The following is a 22,752-nucleotide window of genomic DNA, read 5'->3' as shown; positions in this document are numbered from 1 at the left end:
GTAACAGAGACTGTTCAAAATCTATCACCATGAAAAATTTAAATTGACCTAAAATTTCAATAATAAGGGATTAAGTTAAATGCTACAGGGCCTGAAATCCTAATATGAAAGCTAACCACATATAAGAGAATAACTGGATATTATAAAAACTAGTCATTAAATTAAAAAAAAAAAACAGCCTTGCGCTATCCTTTTCAAAGGCAATAAAATAATACCATGCTCCAGATAAATCCCAGGAAAATTATCATTTAAGAACACCATTCCACAATTCCAAAGTTATAATGATCTAATTATACCTAATACTTCATCTATACATTAAAAAAAGTCAAATATGACAAGCTGAACTTGCATAGGACTTTGTAATTTACAAAATACATTCCCATAAACTTGATCATTTGATCCACATAACAACTGAGTAAAAAAGGTAGGGTAAACATCCATTCCTATCAAGCACATGCTGAGAGCTGACAACAATAAATAAGACTTAGTTCTTTATTCTTGAGGAAGTTGCAGCCCAAGTAAAGAAAGAAAAAATAGTTAATAATAACAACATTACAGTTTGGTAAACAATGTACAAGGTTCTATGGCAGTGCCTGGCCAGAGGTAAGGTTTTATTTTATAAAGGAAGAAACTAAGGCTCAGGAAAGCTAAGTGACTTGACTAAGGCTTTATAGCAGGTAGTTAGTAAAGTCAGTTTTGAACCCATGTTTTTGCCTCTTTTTACTACATCAGACTCACTGCTCTTTGAAGTGTGACAGCTGCTTTATACTCCAAGAGAGATGGTCTCTGTTGGTGAAAATTTTTCCTTTCCCTGTACCCTCTCCAATGTTTCTGGATAATCAATGCTGATTTCTCTTCTATTTCCCGATTGTGTTTCTCCACCTGACCTAAAGAGATGACAGACACTATCACAACATACTCACCGCCATGCTTCCTCCAATTCTGGAATCAGGACAATGGTAATAATAATAATCTTGTCTTTTTATTTTCTCAATATTATTCACTAATTTTTCCAATTCTATTATTTTATAATGGTTCTAAGATTTTAGAAATAAAAGCTTTCCCAGATTATGCAGCTTCTTTAGAGAAAAGACTCATAACATTTTTGTAGCAGAGTAATGAGCAAATAGCTGAAAATATAACAGCAGGGACATTTTGGAAAAATAATAAGTATGTGATTAAGAAGCACCCAGTACCAACAGAGGGAAAGGGCAAAATGTGTGTATGTGTTATCTACTTTACTCTATGTGCTTTCAAATTTTTCTTAAGTCAGTCAGTTATACAGATGACTTTCTTTTTACCTTCTTGGAGTTTGTCAGCACATAGCCAAGGGTTCAGAATAGATAAGTGATAGACTAAGGCAGTAGAAGGTAGTTGCAGTGAAAAAAAAGGGGGGGTATACTTCAGTATTAAAAAAACTGATGGATTTAATGATTAACTGGATGTGGGGCTCAGGGGGAAAGAACTCTAGGATGTCTCAAATAGGAAACTGAGGAGACTGTTGATGTCATTACCTGAGATGGGGAATAAAGGAAGAGGAAATCTAGGGGGTAAGATAATGACTTTAGTTTTTGGGATACCTGTGGATATTTAAATAAAGCTATCCAGTAGGCAGCTGGCTACAGAGTTGTGCTGTCTAACATAGTAGGCACTAGCTATAAGTGGCTACTTAAATAAAAGTAAAATTAAAATTCAGGTCTTTGAGTACACTAACCACATTTCAAATACTCAATAGCCACCTGTAGCCATTGTCTTTCATATTGGATGGTACAGATATAAAACATTTCATTTTTGTAAAAAGTGCTATTGGGCAGTGGTGCCCTAGAGCTTAGGAGAGGAGGTGAGGATGGAGATCAGATTTGAGACTACTTAGCACTCAGCTGATAGTTGAAGCTATAGTTATGAATAGGATAGATACCTCAGGAAGAGCAACATGAGAATTATGGGGTGAGGATGGGACCCTCGGAAATATCTATATTTAAGGGAAAGGAAGAGAAACAAGGAGCTAGTAAAGGACCCTGGGAATAAATAGTAGGAGGGGAAGTAAAAGAATGAGAAAAGAATCTTGAAAATTCTCAGACCTCCCATATCATACTTTATTAACTTCAGTTTAGTCTGTCAAAGGAGGTAAGATGTCACAAGGTTAGTACTAGGGGATGAGTAAAGTTCTAATGGCAGAATACAGCAATACTCTAACTCCTTACTTTGTGTCTCTGACAGCTATCTTTATACATAAATTTTCATGTTTCATTAATTTATCTAAAAGGTAAGAAAAGAAAAACTGGAGGGGAGATTGCTCATCATCAATAGGTCTGAAACAGAAAAAAACAGTAACTTTTTTTAACTCAAGAGATTTAATAAGCTTTATTTGGAAAACAGAGAAAAAGGGCAAAGGTCCAAAAAAAAAAAAAAAAAAAGAAATCATCAGGTGGCTAAAAAAATTTGGTTTGTTAAAAGATACTCTATACATTGTCATATTTATGAAGTTGATACTGCCACCTACCTGGATGAACTATTTCAAGCATACTTAGCCGTAATTCTCGGGAAAGTCTCATGGCTCTCTGTCTTTGAAGCTGTAATTGTAATCTGAGGTCCTCTTCTTCCTTCTGCCTATTTATCTTCAGCAATATCTTTGTTCGTTTAGATCTGTGATGGAAACAGTAAGTGCCTTATACACAATTTTCATAAATCATATATCCATTCAAGAAATATGTGGAAAAAATGTTTGATCTCACTAGTAAAATAAAATAAATACAGACAGAATCTTTTTTTTCTTTTGAGACAGGGTCTCACTCTGTCACCCAGGCTGGAGTACAGTAGCATGATCATAGCTCTCTATAGCCTCGTACTCTTGGGCTGAAGCGATCCTCCTACCTCAGCCCCCAGAGTAGCTGGGACTAAGGACATACACCACCATGCCTAGCAACTTCTTTTAGTTTTTGTAGAGATGGGGTCTTGCTATGTTGCCCAGGTTGGAGAAAAAAAATTTTAAGATAATTCCTAGTGTTATTATGAAATAAATTGTCATGTGCTACTGCTCTACAACTCTTCTAGAGAAATATTTGGATGTATGCATCGGAAGTCTGGAAAAATATTTGAAATATGTACATCAAAAGTTTTAAAAATGTTGACCAATTAATTCCATTTCAAATAATTTTCTTAATGAAATAATCAGATATGTATGTAAAGATTTATGTTCAAGGATGTTCTCCACAGTATTACAACAGTAACAAGTTGAAAAAAAACTGTATGTCCCACAATAGGGAGTTGGATAAATAAATAATGGTTCACTTACCTGATGGGATTCTATGAACTATGAAAAAATAAAATGTTCAAAGAATATTTAGTGACATGAAAACATACTCACAGTCTAATGTCAGGTGAAAATAAAATCAAGATAAAGAAGAATGAGATCCAAATTGTGTTAAAAAAGTTTATATTTACTTACATACGGAAATAAATGATTAAAAAACATTAAAATTTCAACAGCAATTTTTACTGCATAGAATGATTATGGCTGATTTTTATTTTCTTCTTATGTTTACCTTTTCTCAATTATTGACTAATAAACATTATTTTTACAACTGGCTATGAAAATTTTTATGTGGCTACATTTTAATTATCATTTCTGTATTATCTGCTTTTATTCACCAACATTTCTCCCATAGCCACTCCTACCCAGTTTTTGTTGCTTCCTGTATCATTATATAAGGAGACCATAATTATTACTTTATAGTACATATACTCAAAATGCCTTCAGATACCCATAGAAAGAGAAAACAAGAAGGATAAAAAGAAAAGAGAAGCAAAATACACTATTTTACCTCTATAGACTTAATTTGCAAGTATGCTTTCTCTTAGATCCTTTTACTAGAATTAAACTGCCAAAAAATGTGGTCCCTTAGCTGTAGCTTTGTACTTTTAATAGCCAGATTTCATAATGGTATAGTTACAGAGGGTTACTATGATTTTCTACTCACTTTTCTTTGAAAAAGCAAAACCAATTAAGCGTAAGACAACTTTAAAAAGAAACTGTTCAGAGAAGGAAGACTGACAAAATTATTTTGATCAAATTTTGTACGTGTGTGATTGTTTGTTTTCCCACAATTTCTTAACTTCCATCAATCATAATTTAAGTTTTCTTTGTTCTCCTCTTCGGTCAAAGTTGAGGGTTTATTTGTTTTGAAATTCTTTTCTTATCTCTATTATCAAAGGTAGAAAAGACCTCAAAAGTGTAGATGTGTGCCAAAAGGAGATGGGGTTCTAAAGAGGATGTAGAGCTAGTTGAATAGTTTCTAAGTGTTTCTTGCTTTTCCTGAAAGTTGACAATTAAGTAGTTAAGGGCCTCTCCCTTTCCAAATAGTAGTAACTTGCCTGTCCTAAAGAACTCCCACTCCAAAAACTTCTGGGTTGTATAGCATGTAAAGAATAATGTTTTGCCCTTTACCACTTATGGAATATGAAAAAGAACAGGCTCTAAGCAGTGTCTCCTATCAAACTTATTTTAAAAACTCAATCTCTGTTTCTAACTTCTAATTGGTTATTGATTATAACATCTAATACTGCATTATCAATATTTTAGACTATTAGTATGAGAAACATGGTAATCATTAAAATTGCATTGGTAGAACACTTAATCTGTCATAAATTTGGGTGTGGGAAACAATTTAGGCATACAGGCTATGAAATATGGCAAAATGTAAAGACTATGGAGCATGAAGGTAGAAGTAAAATATGAACCAGAAAGAAAGTAGAGGCTATAGAGAGGTTCAGTGATTGAAATAATGATTGTAAGTTATAAATAATGTGTGCTTCTTGGATTTATATGCTTTAATTTCAAGTTTGAAAACATTTATTAGGGACTGATGTGATTTTGAACATTATTTCCGCAACTTAGTAATAGGTTAGTTATTTTGTTAAGAGTTTCTATAATCACTCAAAAATTAAAGATTATTCATCCAACTGGTTTCTTTGTAAGAAGTAGTAGGCATTTGACCATCTGGCATATGTATTGCACTTCTGAGAAGGAAATGACTGATTGGATATCACATTCTCAATTTATATAAGTGCTTAATAGAAAATAAAGTTTCTGATCAAGATAAATGATTAAATAAAAAAGAAAGAGCCTTAAGAAGGGTGTGACTATAAAAGAGTGCCTCTTGCTAAATCTAAAGAACATTGATCAGTCTGGACCCATAAATGTGACTTGTGGGCAGTCCCTCTCCCAAAAAGCATGGGAGGGGGAAATTACTCTGAGATAATGACCTGACCACAAAGAGACAGAAATAATCTTTGCAGAAAGCCCAGCTACAAAGGAAGCAAGATACATTTGCATAAACTGTGCAACTGACAGTAGAGGAAAGATGCTGAAGCCTGGAACAAACTTGAGGTTAAAAAATTAAATAGAACCCAAAAGTTAAAACTGTAGTTTAATGTGCTCTAGAAGCTCAAACTCAAAATATTGGAAAGGAAACAAACACATAATGTGAGATTTAAATCATTTTAGCTTCACAGCTTATCTTTTTTAATGGAAATATTTATAACTAGTCTGGTTTTGTTTCATAAAGATAATAATGGAATTTCTATTTTAAAATAGTGGAATATTAATTAGATTCCATAGGTATAATTCTAAGTGGACAAAATATATAATTTTGGGATACTTTTAAATAAATATTTTAATTCTGAAAGATAAAGTAAATGGGCAAATCCGGCAACTAAACCTTAAAGGTCTGAATCCATGGCATGGGGTATCTTTAAATGTTAAGAGGCTAGATAGCTGAGGATGACAGCAGGTAAAATCCAAAAGTAATAACTACTCTAACAGAGTTTACCACAGAGGCCAATATCAAGAACACCTCAGACTCTTTTGAACAGAAGAATGTATATTGTGACTCAAAAAGTACTCGGTATTTCCCCAATTTACCACAGAAATGCTTAAAAAAAATTTTTTTTTAAGAAACAGCTTGTAGGATAGCCAAAAAACTAAGAACAATGCTAGATGGATAATACATGCCTTGCCTCTCATGAGTACTATTTATTTAATACATCTGCTTGTCTGGCTAGATCTATAAATTTCTAAGGGCAGAAAATGTTCCATTTATATTTCTTTCCTCCTACCATTTTCTAAGTGCCAGGCAATATGCTAAAAAACTTTGTCATCTCAATATTTTGTGGTATGTAAACTATTATTCCCATTTTACAGATTGGAAGTTTGAGTCTAAGAGGTGGGAAACTTGTCCAAGGTCACTTAGTTAAGTTGCTAAAGTGCGATACAAACTCAATCCATCCCCTGACATATACTAGGCACTTGATACTGTTTAAAAAATTAATACTTTACTTTGCTACCAATAATATTCATGCCCAATAATATTTATAATCTATCTTTAAGTCTTCCCTAAAGAAAAATTTCATCAATGAATAGAAAATCCATTAAGGGACACAGTTAGCCAGAGTGACTTCACTGTCTTTCTTCAACCCTGTGACAACACAGTATTAATATTTTGAACCCCAGAGCTATTTTAAAATGCTTTTATAACTGAGAAACACAGCTGCAGTTATTAAAAGAATAGTTTCAGTTTTCTTTAAAAAATTGACTTCTGTAAAATGACAGTTTCATTTTAGTGAACTAAAACTTGGCTTTAAGTTAAACTGAATGAAAAATTATCTCTGAGATGGCTCTACTTTATCAAAACAACTTAGAAGCTAAGTCATTTTTTTTTTTTTTTTTTTTTGAGGCAGAGTGTCACTTTGTTGCCCTGGCTAGAGTGAGTGCCGTGGCTCCAGCCTAGCTCATAGCAACCTCACACTCCTGGGCTTAAGCAATCCTACTGCCTCAGCCTCCCGAGTAGCTGGGACTACAGGCATGTGCCACCACGCCCGGCTAATTTTTTTTTTTTATATATATATATTTTAGTTGGCCAGATAATTTTTTTCCATTTTTTAGTAGAGATGGGGTCTCGCTCTTGCTCAGGCTGGTCTCGAACTCCTGACCTTGAGCGATCCACCTGCCTCGGCCTCCCAGAGTGCTAGGATTACAGGCGTGAGCCACTGCGCCTGGCCTGAAGCTAAGTCATTTTTTTTGTTGTTCTTTCTGTCAGTTCTAAGACTCTGGATGGGTCAGTCATATCAGAAAGTGGACCATGTCTTCAGTATTTTATTTTCCATCCACTTGAAATAGAGGTAATAAAAAACTATGTTCTCCTTTTTTTTTTTTTTTTTGAGACAGACTCTTGCTCTGTCATCCTGGGTAAAGTGCAGTGACATTATTGTAGCTCACTGCAACCTCAAACTCCTGGGCTCAAGTGATCCTCCTGCCTCAGCCTCCTGAGTAGCTGGGACTAAAGTGTGCATTATAATGCTTAGCTAAATTTCTATTTTGAGTAGAGACGGGGTCTTGCTCTTGCTCAGGCTGGTCTCAAACACTTGGGCTCAAGCAATCCTCCATCTCAGCCTCCCAGAGTTCTAGGATTACAGGCATGACCATGCCCAGATACTATGTGCTATCTCAATGATCATACCCATCCATGCCATATTTGCTCAGGAAAATCAGGTTAACATACTTTAATCTTTATATACTCATACATGCTTTCATCATAATCATATATAAACAATTATGACAGCTGTTGGTTTTGAGGGTTCAATAATATAATTATCACTGGCTCCCTCTGTAGGGTTGGTCCACATAAAATCTTAAGTAGATAAGATTATGTATTTGACACATGAGATTCCTGACTTATATGCTTTGTTTTGAAAGCACATTTCGTTACTGGAGTGTTGGTACTTAGAAACATATGGAACAAGAATGAAAACTAAAAAAAAGGAAACATGTTAGAAAATTGAAAAAAAACAATCACCTAAGTTTCAATTCAACTGTACTCTAGTAAGATTCAGACTATAATACCCCTCATAAAATTTTCTGTTTTTTTTTTACCTGAAACTCCTTTGTAAAGCAATCACAGCAGATGGAAGCTTCTTTAATCTCTTTCTAGTCTGAAAACCCTTCCAATATGCTTGAATCAAGCAAGCTGCTTGATGTAGTTTCTGAAATTAAAAGCCAGAAATAATTTAGAGACATCTCTAAGAAAGTCTTTTTTAAAAGTTTGTCTCTAAAAATATTAGGCCAGGGAAAGTATTAATCGCTGTTTCTAACAAGATGGGTAGGTGGCAACATTAAGTTCACAAGTCCAAGACAGGAAAGGCCTAAGAATACTAAACCTCACTTCCCAAAGGAGGTATGCTAGGCTCAGGTAGACAATATTTAGAACATATTCAAGTTATAGTCTAGTTGGCTCCAAATTCTCCCTGACTCATCTCACTTCCATTTCCTTTTCAAAGATTTCATAGTTTGGCCTAACTTTTCATAACCTATTTTGAGCTAATATGTTAATGTTTTTATTTAATAGGCAATCAGTCTACAGGTTCAGACTATGAGCTCTGTAGACCTTTTGTAGGTGGTTGTTCAAATCTGGTTAGTTCCGTAAACTTTTGATATGCTATTTTCTGCCTATCCAGCATATGCATAGTTTTGAGATTAGTCTGAGACTCATGAAGGTTCATACACAAAAGTAGGGAATTCCCTTTTCCTCTGCTTTCTTCCTTTCCCTCATTCTACTGCCTAACTGATTTCTTTTCATGGTTCCTGCTTGTATTTTTATTTTTATTGCCTTTTTGGTTTTGGATTTTGGATATACAATGTACTCATTGCCTTTTAAATTAAAAAATACCTTTAGTTATTTTAGATTTAAATCTGTTTTCCATATTTAAGTCTTCATCTGCAAATCAAAAAGCTATACACCTCTTTCTATTGGAATGGGCTATCTACAGTCACCATTTTGAGTATACTAGAGGAAGTATGATAATCTGTAACTTGCTACCTCAAACTTTTAAATAATTGTTATTAATAGCATTTCTTACATAGAGGAAAAAGCATTATTGTTATATCTCAAAGAATAAGAAGGCTAGCCTAGCCATAAGTGACCATAAATACAGTTTGCTACAATTAGAAATCTTTTTGGAAAAAATAAATGAAAAAAGTTTAAATAGCCTATAAATAAAAGATAAACATCAGAGATGCGAATTTCATGAGAAATTCTGAAAAAAAAGTTGATGTGGTAGTATCTATAAACAGGTCTAAATGGGAGATTGAAATTATTTTTGTGGGTGGGCTGAATGGCAGAGAGATAGAAAAATCTTTAAATATATTTCTATTTTTACGTGAAGCATTTTGCTTGAAGTTTAACAGAAAGAAAGCAAGGAACATTTAAGAATACTGAGGTTTAACACAGTTAGCAAATATCATGCAAATTATTTTTGTAATTTAATACCTGCTCTTCTACTTCCTCATAGACCTCAGGGCTTAAAAGGCCAATGAGCTGTTTAAGTTCTTGACTAAATTCTGTCTCAGTTTCCTGTTTACTTAGTAGACTTCTGAGTCCTGAAATGAATAACAAAGGGTACAACCATTAATATAAAATATGATTTTGTTACCTAAACAGTATTAATTTGATGTTAAAAAGTCCGCTTTAGAAACAAATGAACACAACAAGATTAATCACATGATTTTTCTTTGTCCTTTCCTCAAAGACTTCTAAGGTTGAAGTCTTTAAGATTTTTCTACTCCTGAGAATTCTTGCTTACTCACTTATGAGATCTGATACAAAAATTTATCTAGACATTCTCTTTATTTAAAAAACATGGGGAGTAGAATCACTGTGGTAAGTCAAAGAGCAGTGATAATTTTTTTTGTTTGAACATAAATACCTTAAATTGAAACATTTTAAAGATAAATTATTATAAGCATATACTCAGTAAATATCTACTGTGTGGAAGCACTTAAGCAGTAGTCATTAGTAGTCATTATTAATAGTAGTCATTATTAATATATTAATATAACATATTAATATATTAATATAATTAGTAGTCATTATTAATAGAGGGATATTATTATTAAATATAAACATACAGTAACGTACGTAATTTTGGGCAAATCATTATGTTCCTGAGCAAGTATTATAGGAGAAGTGCTATTACACTAGGATAGTCATTTTCATCCCCAAATAATACATAGTAGTAGTCAAAAATGCAAAATAATACTATTTCCAAGGCATGTTGGAATGATGTATTGTAATGTACACATTCAATATAAATACAAAAAGGTAAGGTAAAGTAAGGCAAAATTGCTTGTAGTGTACAATTGGGGAAGCCACTATTTGGATCTTTCCATGCCTCCTACTCTCTTCAACACCCAATTTCTCACCAGTATTAATAACTGTAAAACATTTTGAGGAACCTGAGTAAGTTCTGCTATTGAGATAGAAGTCAAAGAAAGGGAGAAGGATTAAGGTAAAATTCCTTTATAATGAATTCTGTTGGATATTCACATTTCTGTAGGAATCCTATTACAGAACTGAAAAATGTATATCTGGTACAATGTCAACTAAAGAGTTCTATTACTAGCACTTTCTCTCCCTCTCTATTCCTGCAATACATATTAATAAAGTAATTATAATGTCTGCAGTAATGACTAATGCAAGGTAAGTTTACTATAGTGTCTTCCAAATCATCATGAATGATAAAGTCCATCCTAATTGTTCAGGTATTAAATGTATCATATTACATTCTAATCTTTTAAAAATCCCAGATAGTATAACCATATATTAATAAGAAACCCATTTCTTGACCATGTTGAATAAGAAAAATAGATTAAAATTAATACATGGCTCTGATTAGCAAAGAAATAAAACAAAGTTAACATATAACTTTGCTTGGCAATTAAAAAAATATATACTACCTGTGGGATCTTGGGTAAATATACCTAATTTTTCCATGCCTCTGTTTCCATATCTATAAAATGAAGATAAGAGTATCTATCCCATAATGTTGTTATTATATAAAGATTAAATACTTTAATGAATGTAAAGTATGTAGAACAGTGTCTGACATAGGGTAATTGCTCAATTAAATGAAAGCTATTATATGAGAATGGTAATACACTGAGTAGTCCTTTCATCCTCTGACTTTTTATTCACCTATGTGTTTGATTTTGGATGTAAGGCAATTTTTTTGTTTTGTTTTGTTTTATTTTTGAGGAAAGGCAGTGAAGGAGTTGGACAGTGATTATTCATTGATATAAAGACCAAAAGAGCTACCAACCTCTCACATACAGCTCTATTTTTTCCACTAAAGCTAGTCTTGATAAAGCCACTGCTCTTTTTGGTCATTTTTTATTTATTACACTATATGGTATATTCAATGGACAACCTTTTTGTCAGAGAGAGAGAGTAAATATTTATTATAACCTCATCAAAGTACCTACACCACATGCCATCTGTTAAGATATGAAGATAGCTTGATTACATAAAGACATTGTTCTGAATTGGTATTTGTTGTGATAGGGTTTTATCTGCACAGTTCAGTTATTAACTTTTCAAAATATAATAATTTTGTTTTTCATAAACCATCAATAAAAATTTTCTATTTGAGAATCCCAAGAAAAGAAAGAATGCACACACTACCTTTGTAGCAGGCACTTAGTCTCAGTAAAATCAAAATTTCTTGATGGGATTCGATCATCAACAGTAGGAGTTTTGCAGCAGTACTTCTTATGACTGGACTAGTTGACAAAAGCTTGAAAACAACTTCATTTAAAATTGAATGCAGGGTTTTTCTTTCTATTTTGAGTAAATCACCACTAATAGAATAAAATTTCAAAAAAAAGTACCATTACTAATTGATGTATATGTATCATAACAAATTGAAAATAAAAGATTTAATACCTTCATGCCTGTGGCTTGATCCAAGAAGATAACCACTTTTAAAAAACATTTAGCTTGGTTCCAAGAATATATCATATTAAGTCACTTAATATTTATTTAATTCCTACTGTGTGCAAGGTACCATGCTAGGTACAATAGAGAATACAAAGTAGCTGAAGGCCCTTTCCTCACAGAAGCCTTCAATCAAATCAAGGAGAAAAGATAAATGTGCAATATATTAATTAACAGATGATTGAAAAGCTTCAAGGCAACAATAAAAGTAAAATCACATGACAAGTACATGATTAATTGTTAAATGATGCATGAAGACAAAAATGCTATAGAAATTCAATCATCATGTGCTTAATATAGGAAGAACTTTATCTTTCCTTTAATATCTCCTTCATTATACTAATAACTTCATCTTGCATTACTGATGTCATGAAAAACTATCTAAAACTTAGAAATAGTCAAAAGGCATTACCTAGTGTCCTTTTACTCATCCCCTTAGGGAGTATATGATTTTCTAGGGTGTGTACCTCTGTTTGACTTTCTACTTACTATTATTTTACAATTCTGTAAAAATAGAGGTTGGCTGGTAGAAAACTGGTAATACCAATTGATACTTATCCGAGAGCAATGCAAATACTCTTATTCAGCAGCAATGCAAATGATTCCTATTTGGTAGAAAAGGTCATTTTAAGGGCTATTACATACTGCTTTATAATAAAGTCTTTTTTTCTATTAACAATTTTTTAATCTATTAGCAAATTCATTTCTGTATTCTTTGAGAAACCAGCTCTATAAATCCACGTTCCCTGAATTCTCCTTTGAACCTATATAAACATCTTAACTGGTTCCCTCATTAATTAATGAGTTGAATAAAATTTTTGACCAGTTAAATTTCATATTCACACAAGACTCATGTTTTAGTTTTTGAAAACTACACGTTAGCAGTGACCAAAATACTTTGCTAAGATAAAAAGATATCAGCACCCTATTCTACATTTTAAAATCTCAGGGTTAAGACTCTAAAGGTCATCCAATCAAAATAGGAGGGAATCTTTGTGACACCAATTTCTGTGCCACCTTGGCTCTTACGCTATTCCCTATGCCTAGGATGCTCACTCCTTTCCTCTGCATCATTCAATGTTACCACACCATTCAAAATCAGGTCAAAACTATGCTCATTTCAGAAAGCCTTCCATAGATATCCCTATCCCAATCTAATTACTTCTTTACTCTGTATCCTACCAAGAGTTTATGCTATACTGTAATACACTAATTCAAATACTTTTAAATGCTCTGTATTTTCCTAATTCTAAAAACATCCTCTACATACCACTAACTACCATCTTACTTTTCTGCCTCTCTTCTAATCCAAACTTCCCTGTCTCTACTTACCACCCATCCATTTCTCAAACCATTGCATCTGGTTTTTTTTCTCACTACTTCAATATATAGCCCTTAATAAGCTCATTTCATCAATATAACTTCCCAAACGTCAAGTCACATATGTATCACTAAATGCTTACTTTCCTATACCTATTTGTACCTGATACTCTTTACCTACCCTGCTTCTGTGATAAAAAGTTCTTCTGGTCTCCGCTTCACCCATACTTTTCTGCCCATTCTTTCTCAGTCTTCTTCATAGGCTCCCTTCCCCAGTATATCCCTAAAACTTTATTCCCCAGGACTCCATTTTCAAGGCCTTTCTTTTCTCTTTCTATTCATATTTCCTACTGATCTCATCTTCACTCATGTTTTCCACTACCACTTATAAGCTGATCTGTAAATCTCTAACTGTAGTCCATAGTCTCTTCCAGAAGTCAGTTTATTCATTTGATGGACATTTGAGTCATTTCTGGTCCTTGGTTATTACAAATAAAACTTCTATGAACATTTCTGTATAAGTCTTTGTAAGGACACATTTTACTGCCTGTTGAACTACCTATGCTCAACATGACATTTAATTCATTATGTCTTACAAAACCAAATCTTTATATATTCCACATACCACCAATATAGAAAACTTACTGTCGCTATAAACATTCAGGTACAGGTGTCCTTGTCATAGAACGACTTTTGTTCCTTTGGGTAGATGCCCAATAATGGGATTGCTGGATCAAATGGTAGTTCTACTTGAATCTGTTTAAGGTATCTCCATAATGCTTTCCACAGGGGTTGCACTAGTTTGCAGTCCCACCAGCAGTATATGAGTGTTCCTGTCTCTCCGCATCCACGCCAACATGTGTTGTTTTGGGACTTTTTGATAAAGGCCATTCTCACTGGAGTTAAGTGATATCTCATTGTGGTTTTGATTTGCATTTCCCTGATGATTAGGGATGTTGAGCATTTTTTCATATGTTTGTTAGCCATTCTTATATTTTCTTTGGAAAAATTTCTATTCGTGTCGTTTGCCCACTTTTTGATAGGGTTGTTTGATTTTTTCTTGCTGATTTTCTTGAGTTCTAAATAGATTCTTGTTATCAGTCCTTTATCTGATGTGTAGTATGCAAAAATTTTTTCCCATTCTGTAGGTTGTCTGTTTATTCTTGTGACTGTTTCTTTGGCTGTGCAGAAGCTTTTTAATTTAATCAGGTCCCATTCATTTATTTTTGTTGTTGCTGTGATTGCCTTAGGGGTCTTCTTCATAAATTCTTTGCCTAGGCCAATGTCTGTAAGAGTCTTTCCTACATTTTCTTCTAGAATTCTAATCGTTTCCCGCCTAAGGTTTAAGTCTGTTATCCACCGTGATTTGATTTTTGTGAGAGGTGAAATCTGTGGGTCCTGTTTCAGTCTTCTACATGTGGCTATCCAATTTTCCCAGCACCATTTATTGAACAGGGATTCTTGTCCCCAGAGTATGTTTTTGTCTGCTTTGTCAAAGATTAGATGGCTATATGAGGATGGTCTTCTATTTGAATTTTCTGTTCTGTTCCACTGGTCTGTGTCCCTGCACTTGTGCCAATACCAGGCAGTTTTAAGAACCACTTGTACCTGAATGTTTATAGCAGCACAATTCACAATTGCAAAGATGTGGAAACAACCCAAATGCCCATCAATTCACGAATGGATTAGTAAGTTGTGGTACATGTATACCATGGAGTATTACTCAGCTATAAGAAATAACGGTGATATGACATCTCTTTGGTTCTCCTGGAGAGAGTTGGAACCCATTATATTAAGTGAAGTATCCCAAGAATGGAAAAACAAGCATCACATGTACTCACCAGAAAATTGGTTTCCCTGATCATCACCTAAATGCACATTTGGGAATGATACCAATTGGATATCAGACTGAGGCGGGGGGTGGGAGGAGGGGATGGGTGTATGCCTACATGATGAGTGCGTTGCGCACCCTCTGGGGAATGGTCATGCTTGAAGGTGCTGACTCACGGAGGTGTGGAGTTGGGGGAGGGGATGGAGGTATAACTACATGGTGAGTACCAGGCGCACTGTCTGGGGAATTGACACGCTTGAAGCTCTGACTCAGGGGGATGGGCGGGACATGGGCAATATATATAACCTGAACTTTTGTACCCCCATAATAAGCTGAAATAAAAAAAAAAAGAGCATCTTTCTGACCAAACAAGCCCATTTGTTCTCCTCCAGCAAGTGTTTCTCATTAAAAATGTCATCTCCCTAATAAATTGCCTTATTGCCCCTGCAAAAAAAAAAAAACTTAGTGTCATACCTGACTGTACCTTTTATCCCATTTCAAAACACTAAGTCCTGATTTTTACTTTTAATAGCTTTTTAAAAGTATAATTGGTATATAAGTGTACATATTTAAAGCATACAATTTGATTAGTTTGACATATTTCACCAACACAAAACAAGAAAATGAATATATCCATCATCCCCCAAAGTTTCTTTGTACTTCACTGTAGTTCCTCCCTCCTTTCCCTTCCTGTCTCTCTACTCCCAGGCCACCAGTGATCTTTCTGCCACTATAAATTAGTTTGTATTTTCTAGAATTTTATATAAATAGAATCATATAGTATGTACTCTTTTTTTGCCTGGCTTCTTTCACTCTGCACAATTATGTTTATATTCATTTGTGTTGTCATGTGTATGAACAGTTCATTACTGGTTATTGCTGAGTAGTATATTATTAATATTAATATTATATGGATTTACCAGTTTATTCACCTGTGAATGGACATTAGAGTTGTTTCTAGTTTTCAACTATTACAAATAAAGTTGCTATGAACATTAGTGGACACAGCTTTGTATGGATATTTTCATTTCCATATACAGAATAGACTGGATAGATAATATGGTAGACGTGGAGTGGAATGGATGGATAATATGGTATATATTTAGCTTGTTAAGAAATTTCCAAACTATTTTCCAGCGTGATTGTACTATTTTACATTTCACCAGCAGTGTATGAGAGATCCAGTTCCTTCATATCCTTGTCAATACTTGAGTCAGTGTTTTAAATTTTAGCCATTTATCAGGTGTGTAGTGGTATCTTCCTACTGATTAATGTTGCTGAACATCTTTTCATGTGCTTATTTCCCATCCATTTATCTTCTTTCATGAAATGTCCAAATCTTCTGCCTATTTTTTGAATTTTTTTATCGTTAAAATTTGACAGTTCTGGCTGGGCGTGGTGGCTCTCGCCTGTAATCCTAGCACTCTGGAAGACCGAGGCAGGTGGATTGCTCGAGGTCAGGAGTTCGAGACCAGCCTGAACAAGAGCAATACCCCATCTCTACTAAAAATGGAAAGAAATTATCTGGACAACTAAAAACATATCTAGAAAAACTTAGCCGGGCATGGTGGCACATGCCTGTAGTCCCAGCTACTCGGGAGGCTGAGGCAGAAGGATTGCTTAAGCCCAGGAGTTTGAGGTTGCTGTGAGCTAGGCTGATGCCACGGCACTCTAGCCAGGGCAACAGAGCAAGACTCTGTCTCAAAAAAAAAAAAAAAAAAAAATTCACAGTTTTTTATATATGCTAGATAGAAGTACTTACTAAGATATTAATATATGCTTTGAAAACATTTTCATCCAGCCTGTGTTTTTTCTTTTTTACTTCACTGAAAGCATCTTTTGAAGAACAGACTTTAAAAATTTTAATAAAGTCTATTTTTTTTATTCTTTTTTGATGAAGTCTAATTTAAGTCTAAACAATTTCTTACTTTAATAGATTTTCTTTGGTTGTCCTATGTAAGAATCTAAGGAATTTTTGCTCTACTCAAGATCACAGAGTTTTCTACTGTTTTCCTTTTCTTCTTTTTTTTCTTTTCTAAGGAACAGGATCTCGCTCTGTCACCCAGGCTGGAATGCAGTGGTGCGATCTCGAACTCCTGGGCTCAGGTGATCCTCCCGCCTCAGTCTCCTGAGTAGCTGGGACTACAGGTGCACCACCACACCTGGTTAATTCTTTTTATTTTTTGTAGAGTCAAGGTCTCATTATGTTGCCCAAGCTAGTCTTGAACTCCTGGCCTCAAGTGATCCTCCCGCCTTGGCCTCACAAAATGCTGGGATTGCAGGCATGAGCCATGACACCCAGCCTATTTTTCTTCAAAAAGTTTTATACTCTAAGTTTTACATTTAGATCTATTATTTATTTTCAGTTAATTTTTGTATATGTTGAGAGGTACAGATAAAAAATTCTTTTATTTGCATATTGATATAGCCAATTGTCCCATTATCATTTAAAAAGATTATCCTTTTTCCACTGAATGACCTTTATACCTCTGCTGAAAATTAATTATCCATATATATGTGAATATATTTCTGAATGAATTCTGTTACACTGATATATTTGTATATCTTTTTATTGATACCATACTGTTTTAATTACTGTAGCTTTATAAATAAGTCTTCACATTAGGTATACTTCTCCAACTTTGTTCTTCATTTTCAAAGTTGGCTAGGTTATTTTAATCCTTTGATTTTCATATGAATTATAGAATCAGCTTATCAATTTCTACGAAAACAGGATTTTGACTGGGATTGTGTTTAAGGTATATGACAGGGTATATCTTTCCATTTATTTATATATTCTTTAATTATCAGCAATGTCTTATAGTTTTCAGTGAACAGGCCTTTTTTATCTTTTGTCAGATTTAATCCTATACATTTTATATTGCTTATGCTATTGGTAATTGCAATTTTTAAAAATTTCAATTTCTGAATGTTAATTGATAGATATAAAAATTTAATTTATATTTTTATACTGATTTTGTGTCCTACTACCCTTGCTAAAGTCACTTATTAGTTTTTGAAGCTGCTTTGTACATTCCATTGGGTTTTCCACATAGATTACATTGTCATCTCTGAATACAGAAAGTTTTATTTCTTCCTTTCTTTTATGAATAATTTTTCTTTCTCATGTTTCTTTCTCTAGCACTGGCTAGAACCTCTAGTACAATGTTGAAGAGAAGTGGTCAGAATGGACATCCTTGTCTTCTTCATGATCTTATAAGGAAACACACAGTATTTTACCATTTACTATGATAATTAGCTGCAGTTTTTTTCTAGATGCCCTTTACCAGGCTAGGGAGGTTCCCTTCTATTACTCCTTTACTAAGAGGTTTTTTATTATTATTAAAATCAGTAGTGAATGGTGGATTTTGTCAAAAGCTTTTTCTGTATCTATTGATATGGTAATATGGTTTTTCATTTTCAGTTTGTTAAAACAATGAGTTACATTAATTGACTTTAGCATATTAAACAATCTCTGAATCCTGGGATAAACCAGACTTAATTCAAGATGTATTAACTTTTTAATATATTGTTGGATTTGACTTGCTAAACTTTTGCTTAGAATGTCGGCATCTATGTTAATAAGCATATTGATGAGTAGTTTCTTTTCTCAAAATTTCTTTGGTTTGGCTACCAAGGTAATGCTGACCTCATAAATTGAGTTGGGAAAAGTATTTCCTCCTCTCAATTTTCCAGAAGAATTTGCTTAGGAGTATTATTTCTTCCTTAAATGTTTAGTAGAATTTACCAGTGAAGAATCCATCCAGACCTAGACTTTTCTTTGTGGGAAGGTTTTTAGCTACAAATTCATGGTTTATAGCTATGTAGGATACACTAGGGTTATCTATTGCTTCTTGAACGAATTTTGGTAGTTTGTGTCTTTCATAGAACTTGTCCATTTCATTTAAGCTGTTAAATTTATAAGCAAGTTGTTCATATTATTCCCTTGTGATATCTTTAATATCTGTAGACTGTGTTGTGATGTTACCTCTCTAATTCCTGATATTGGTCACTTGTATTCTTTCTTTTCCTTTCCTGATCATTCTTGCTTCATGTTTCTTCTTCTCAAAGAATCAGTTTATTTTTAATTTATGTTCTCTCTTGTTTTTGCTTATTATTTTACTGATTTATGTTTTGATCTTTATCATTTTCTTTCTTCTGCTTAGAGTTTATTTCCCCTTCTTTTCCTAGTTTCTTAAAGTGGAAGCTGAGGTCAAAGATTAGAGATTTTTCTTCTTTTCTAAAATAGGTGTTAGTAATATAAATTTTCCCCTAAGTACTGCCTTAATTAAGATCCATCCCAGAAATTCTCTTACGTTATGTTTTTGTTTCCATTCATTTAAAAATAATTTCTGATTTCACTTTTGATTTCTTATTTGTCTTGTGAGTTATTTAAAAATGTGTTATTATTTACCACATACTTAGGGACTTTTGAGAGGTCTTGGTATCGATTTCTAACTTAATTCCATTGAGGCCAGAGAATATACTTTGTAGGACTGAAATCCTTTTAAGTTTCTTGAGATTTTTTTTATGGCCCAGAATATGGTCCATCTTTATAAATGTTCCATTTGCATTTGAAAACAATGTACATTTTGTTGTTTCTTGGTAGAACGTTCTAAAAATGTAAATCAGGTCAAGTTAGTTGATGTTGTTCACCGTAATTGAGGATTTATTTCTCCTCATAGTTCTTGTCAACTTTTGCTTACATATTTTGTTATTAGGTCAATAAGCGTGTCCCCTTGATGAACTGACTTCTCTATGACTTTGAAATAACTTTTTTTATCACTGGTAATATTCTCAGCTTTGAAATTTTCTTTATCTCATATTAATATAGGTACTCCAACTTTGTTTTGACTAGTATTAGCATAGTATATCTTTTTTTCTTCCTTTTACTTTTAATTATTTGTGTTTTTATATTTGAGGTGCATTTCTGGTAGGTAGCATATTGTTGGCTCTCACCTTTTTTAAATCCAATCTGTCAATCTGTCTTTTAATTTGGGTTTTTCAATCATTTAATCTAACAGATAGGTTTAAGTGTACCACTTGGTTTTATTTGTCCTTTATTCAGTTTCTCCTTTTTTTAACTGCCTTCTTTTTTTATGATTCGTTTTTATTGCCTTTATTGGTTTATTAACTATAATTTTTTGTTATTTTATTGGTTGCTTAAAGGTTCACAGTATGTATTTCAAGTTATTACAGTCTTATTCACTTGTCACAGTGATATTATACCACTTCATGTATAGTGTATGAGTCTTATAACAGTATATTTCCATTTCTCTTCCTCCAGCCTTTATGCTATTGTTGGAATATATTCTACTTATACATATGTTATATCCCCAAATACATTATTGTTTTCATATAGGCAAATATATTATAGATAATATTATAACAAAATAGGAAATATAATCTGATATATTTACCTATGTAATCACCACTTCTGATATTCTTCATTCCTTTATGCAGATTCACTTTCCTTCTGGCTGAAGGACTTCCTAAAACTATTATTGTAGTGTAGGTCTGCTGATTTCTGAACAAGCAGTTCACCTTTGTTTTCAAAAATATACATCTGCTGGGTATAAAATTCTAGTTTGACAGTATTTTTTCTTTTAGTACTTTAAATATGTTGCTCAATTGTCTTTTTACTTGTGTTGTTTCTGATAAAGTTGCTGTCATCCTTAGTATCATTTCTCTATATACTGTTTTTTCCCCTCTGGTTGGGTTTTCTCTTTAAGATTTTCTCTTTATTCACTGTGTTGAGCACTTTCATTATGAGGTGGCTTGATGTGGAATTTTCTTCATATTTATTGTCTTTGGGGTTTGAGCTTTTTGAATCTGCAAGTTTATAGTTTTCATCAAATTTGGAAAATTTCAGCCATTATTTCTTCAAATTTTTTTTATGACCCTACTACCTCCTTTAGGTATGCTGATTACAACTTATATAAGGCTGCTTGAAGTTGTCCCAGAGTTCACTGATATGCTTTTCTTTCCTCTTTTTTTTTTTGATTTGTTTTTCTATTTCACGTAGGATAGTTTCTGATATGCCTTAAAGTTCACTAATCTTCTGCAATGTTAATCTGTCATTAATCCCATCCAGTGTATTTTTCATCTCAGATATTATAGTTTTCATCTCTAGAAGCTCAGTTTGGTTCTTATATCATACATGTCTCTATTCAGCTTTTTGAATATATGGAATATAGTCATAATAACTGTCCTAATGTCCTTGTCTGTTAATTCTAATTTGTATATGTATATGTATGTGTGTGTATGTGTGTGTATATATATGTATATAAATGATATATATATACACATATATCAGTCTTGATCAACTAATTCTTCTCATTTTGGGTTCTGTTTTCTTGGTTATTTGCATGCAAGATGCTGTGAATTTTGTCTTATTGGGGCTGATCCAAAATTAAAAAATCAGTACCATTTTGTAAAACCAAATCATCTGATGAGCAGTAGTATATTCTATAACATAGTCATGACTGTAGATTCTATCTGAACATCATCAGTTTGAAGTAAATGCAAGAAGTGATCACTTTGTAGTACTAAAGGAACAGAAAAGAAAAAGAGTGATCAAAGCAAATATTCTATGATGGCATAAGTGGGATTTTTCTTATCCTTTTAAAAGACAAATCAAAGCATGATCATTTCTGCAAAACTTCCTGCCTTTGTATATCCTACAATAAAAACAGATTTTAAGATGTAGGCAAGTTCAATAACCATATGCAGTTAAATTACTTGGAAACAGTTTGACCCTTTTAGGTTTTGCCTTTATGATTTGTTTGGAATGTCCAGAATAAAATTCTAGTGCTAATTATTACCCACTGCTGAGGTAAAACCTTCCTGAATACTCTACCCAATGACACATTGTTTATAAGGTTTTCCAGTTTGGCTCTTGGAAACAGGCACTACTCTGGCCCTGTGTGAGCTTCTGGCACTATTCCTTTTGGATTATTGTTTTCCCTGACATTGGGTAGTTTCCTCACACATATATGCTGATCAGTACTCTACTGAATACTCAGGAAATCCTCTATAGATCTCTGAGGTTCTCTGTGTGTGTAACTCTCTCTTCTCTGGTATTCTGTCTTGTGTGCTCTATAGCCTTTTTTTCTCCCCAGACTCTGAGCTCTATCTTTTCAACTCAACCTGGCTGGGATACCTCTCCCAATATCACAACCTGGGAACTCTTTAAATACTATAAATCAGGGCAATTGTAAGGTTCATCTTGCTTATTCCTTTTTCTCTGGCTCACTTTCTTTCACTGACTGATATCTAGTTTCTCAAAAACTGATGTTTCATGGTTTTGTCCTTTTTCTTCAGGTGGGTGAGTAAATCCATCCCTATTACTCAATCTTGATCAGAAATAGAAGTAATGTCCTGATGATTTTAATTCATTATTTTAAAAAATCCATTCCCCAGGTAATGCCCAAAGCCAAGATTTCATTATTTCACTTGGTTTACTACAGTTGTTTCTAATTGCCTTTTTTGTCCAGACTTTTGTCCGCTTTAAGTCTTTCCTCTACATAGTCACCAGAGTGATAAAACTGAAATGTAATCTGACCATTTTCATCTACCTTAAAAATTTTCAATGGTGGCTGTTGCCCACAAGACTTAGTTCCTTAACATAGCATGTAAGTTCTCTGCAGAACTTGCTAGCCACCTCCCTATACCAAATTTTAAATCCCAGCAACAATGAATTATATCTACTTTTCACGCTCAGCAAGTTGTTTTGTATCTCTGTGATTTTGCTTATGTTATTATGTCTATTTGGAA

The 22,752-nt window shown here is 33.4% G+C and overlaps 1 protein-coding gene across 2 annotated transcripts in view; it reads right to left on the bottom strand.

Moving 5' to 3' along the window:
• The window catches only part of IQCB1 (IQ motif containing B1), a 55,900-nt gene that overhangs the window by 13,732 nt on the left and 19,416 nt on the right, over nucleotides 1-22,752 (bottom strand). For both annotated transcript variants that reach the window (XM_045540169.1, XM_045540170.1), the window contains exons 7-11: nucleotides 11,514-11,689; nucleotides 9,324-9,433; nucleotides 7,931-8,040; nucleotides 2,504-2,646; nucleotides 739-887 (exon numbers count right to left, since the gene is read on the bottom strand). In XM_045540169.1, coding sequence (XP_045396125.1) covers nucleotides 739-887; nucleotides 2,504-2,646; nucleotides 7,931-8,040; nucleotides 9,324-9,433; nucleotides 11,514-11,689 — 688 coding nt within the window. The remainder of the gene's footprint in view (nucleotides 1-738; nucleotides 888-2,503; nucleotides 2,647-7,930; nucleotides 8,041-9,323; nucleotides 9,434-11,513; nucleotides 11,690-22,752) is intronic.

Source organism: Lemur catta, chromosome 1 (genome assembly GCF_020740605.2).
Source record: "Lemur catta isolate mLemCat1 chromosome 1, mLemCat1.pri, whole genome shotgun sequence".
In the NCBI taxonomy this organism is placed as follows: domain Eukaryota; kingdom Metazoa; phylum Chordata; class Mammalia; order Primates; family Lemuridae; genus Lemur; species Lemur catta.
The sequence above is the reverse complement of the archived record's forward strand: the minus strand, read 5'-3'. Positions and strand labels throughout refer to the sequence as shown.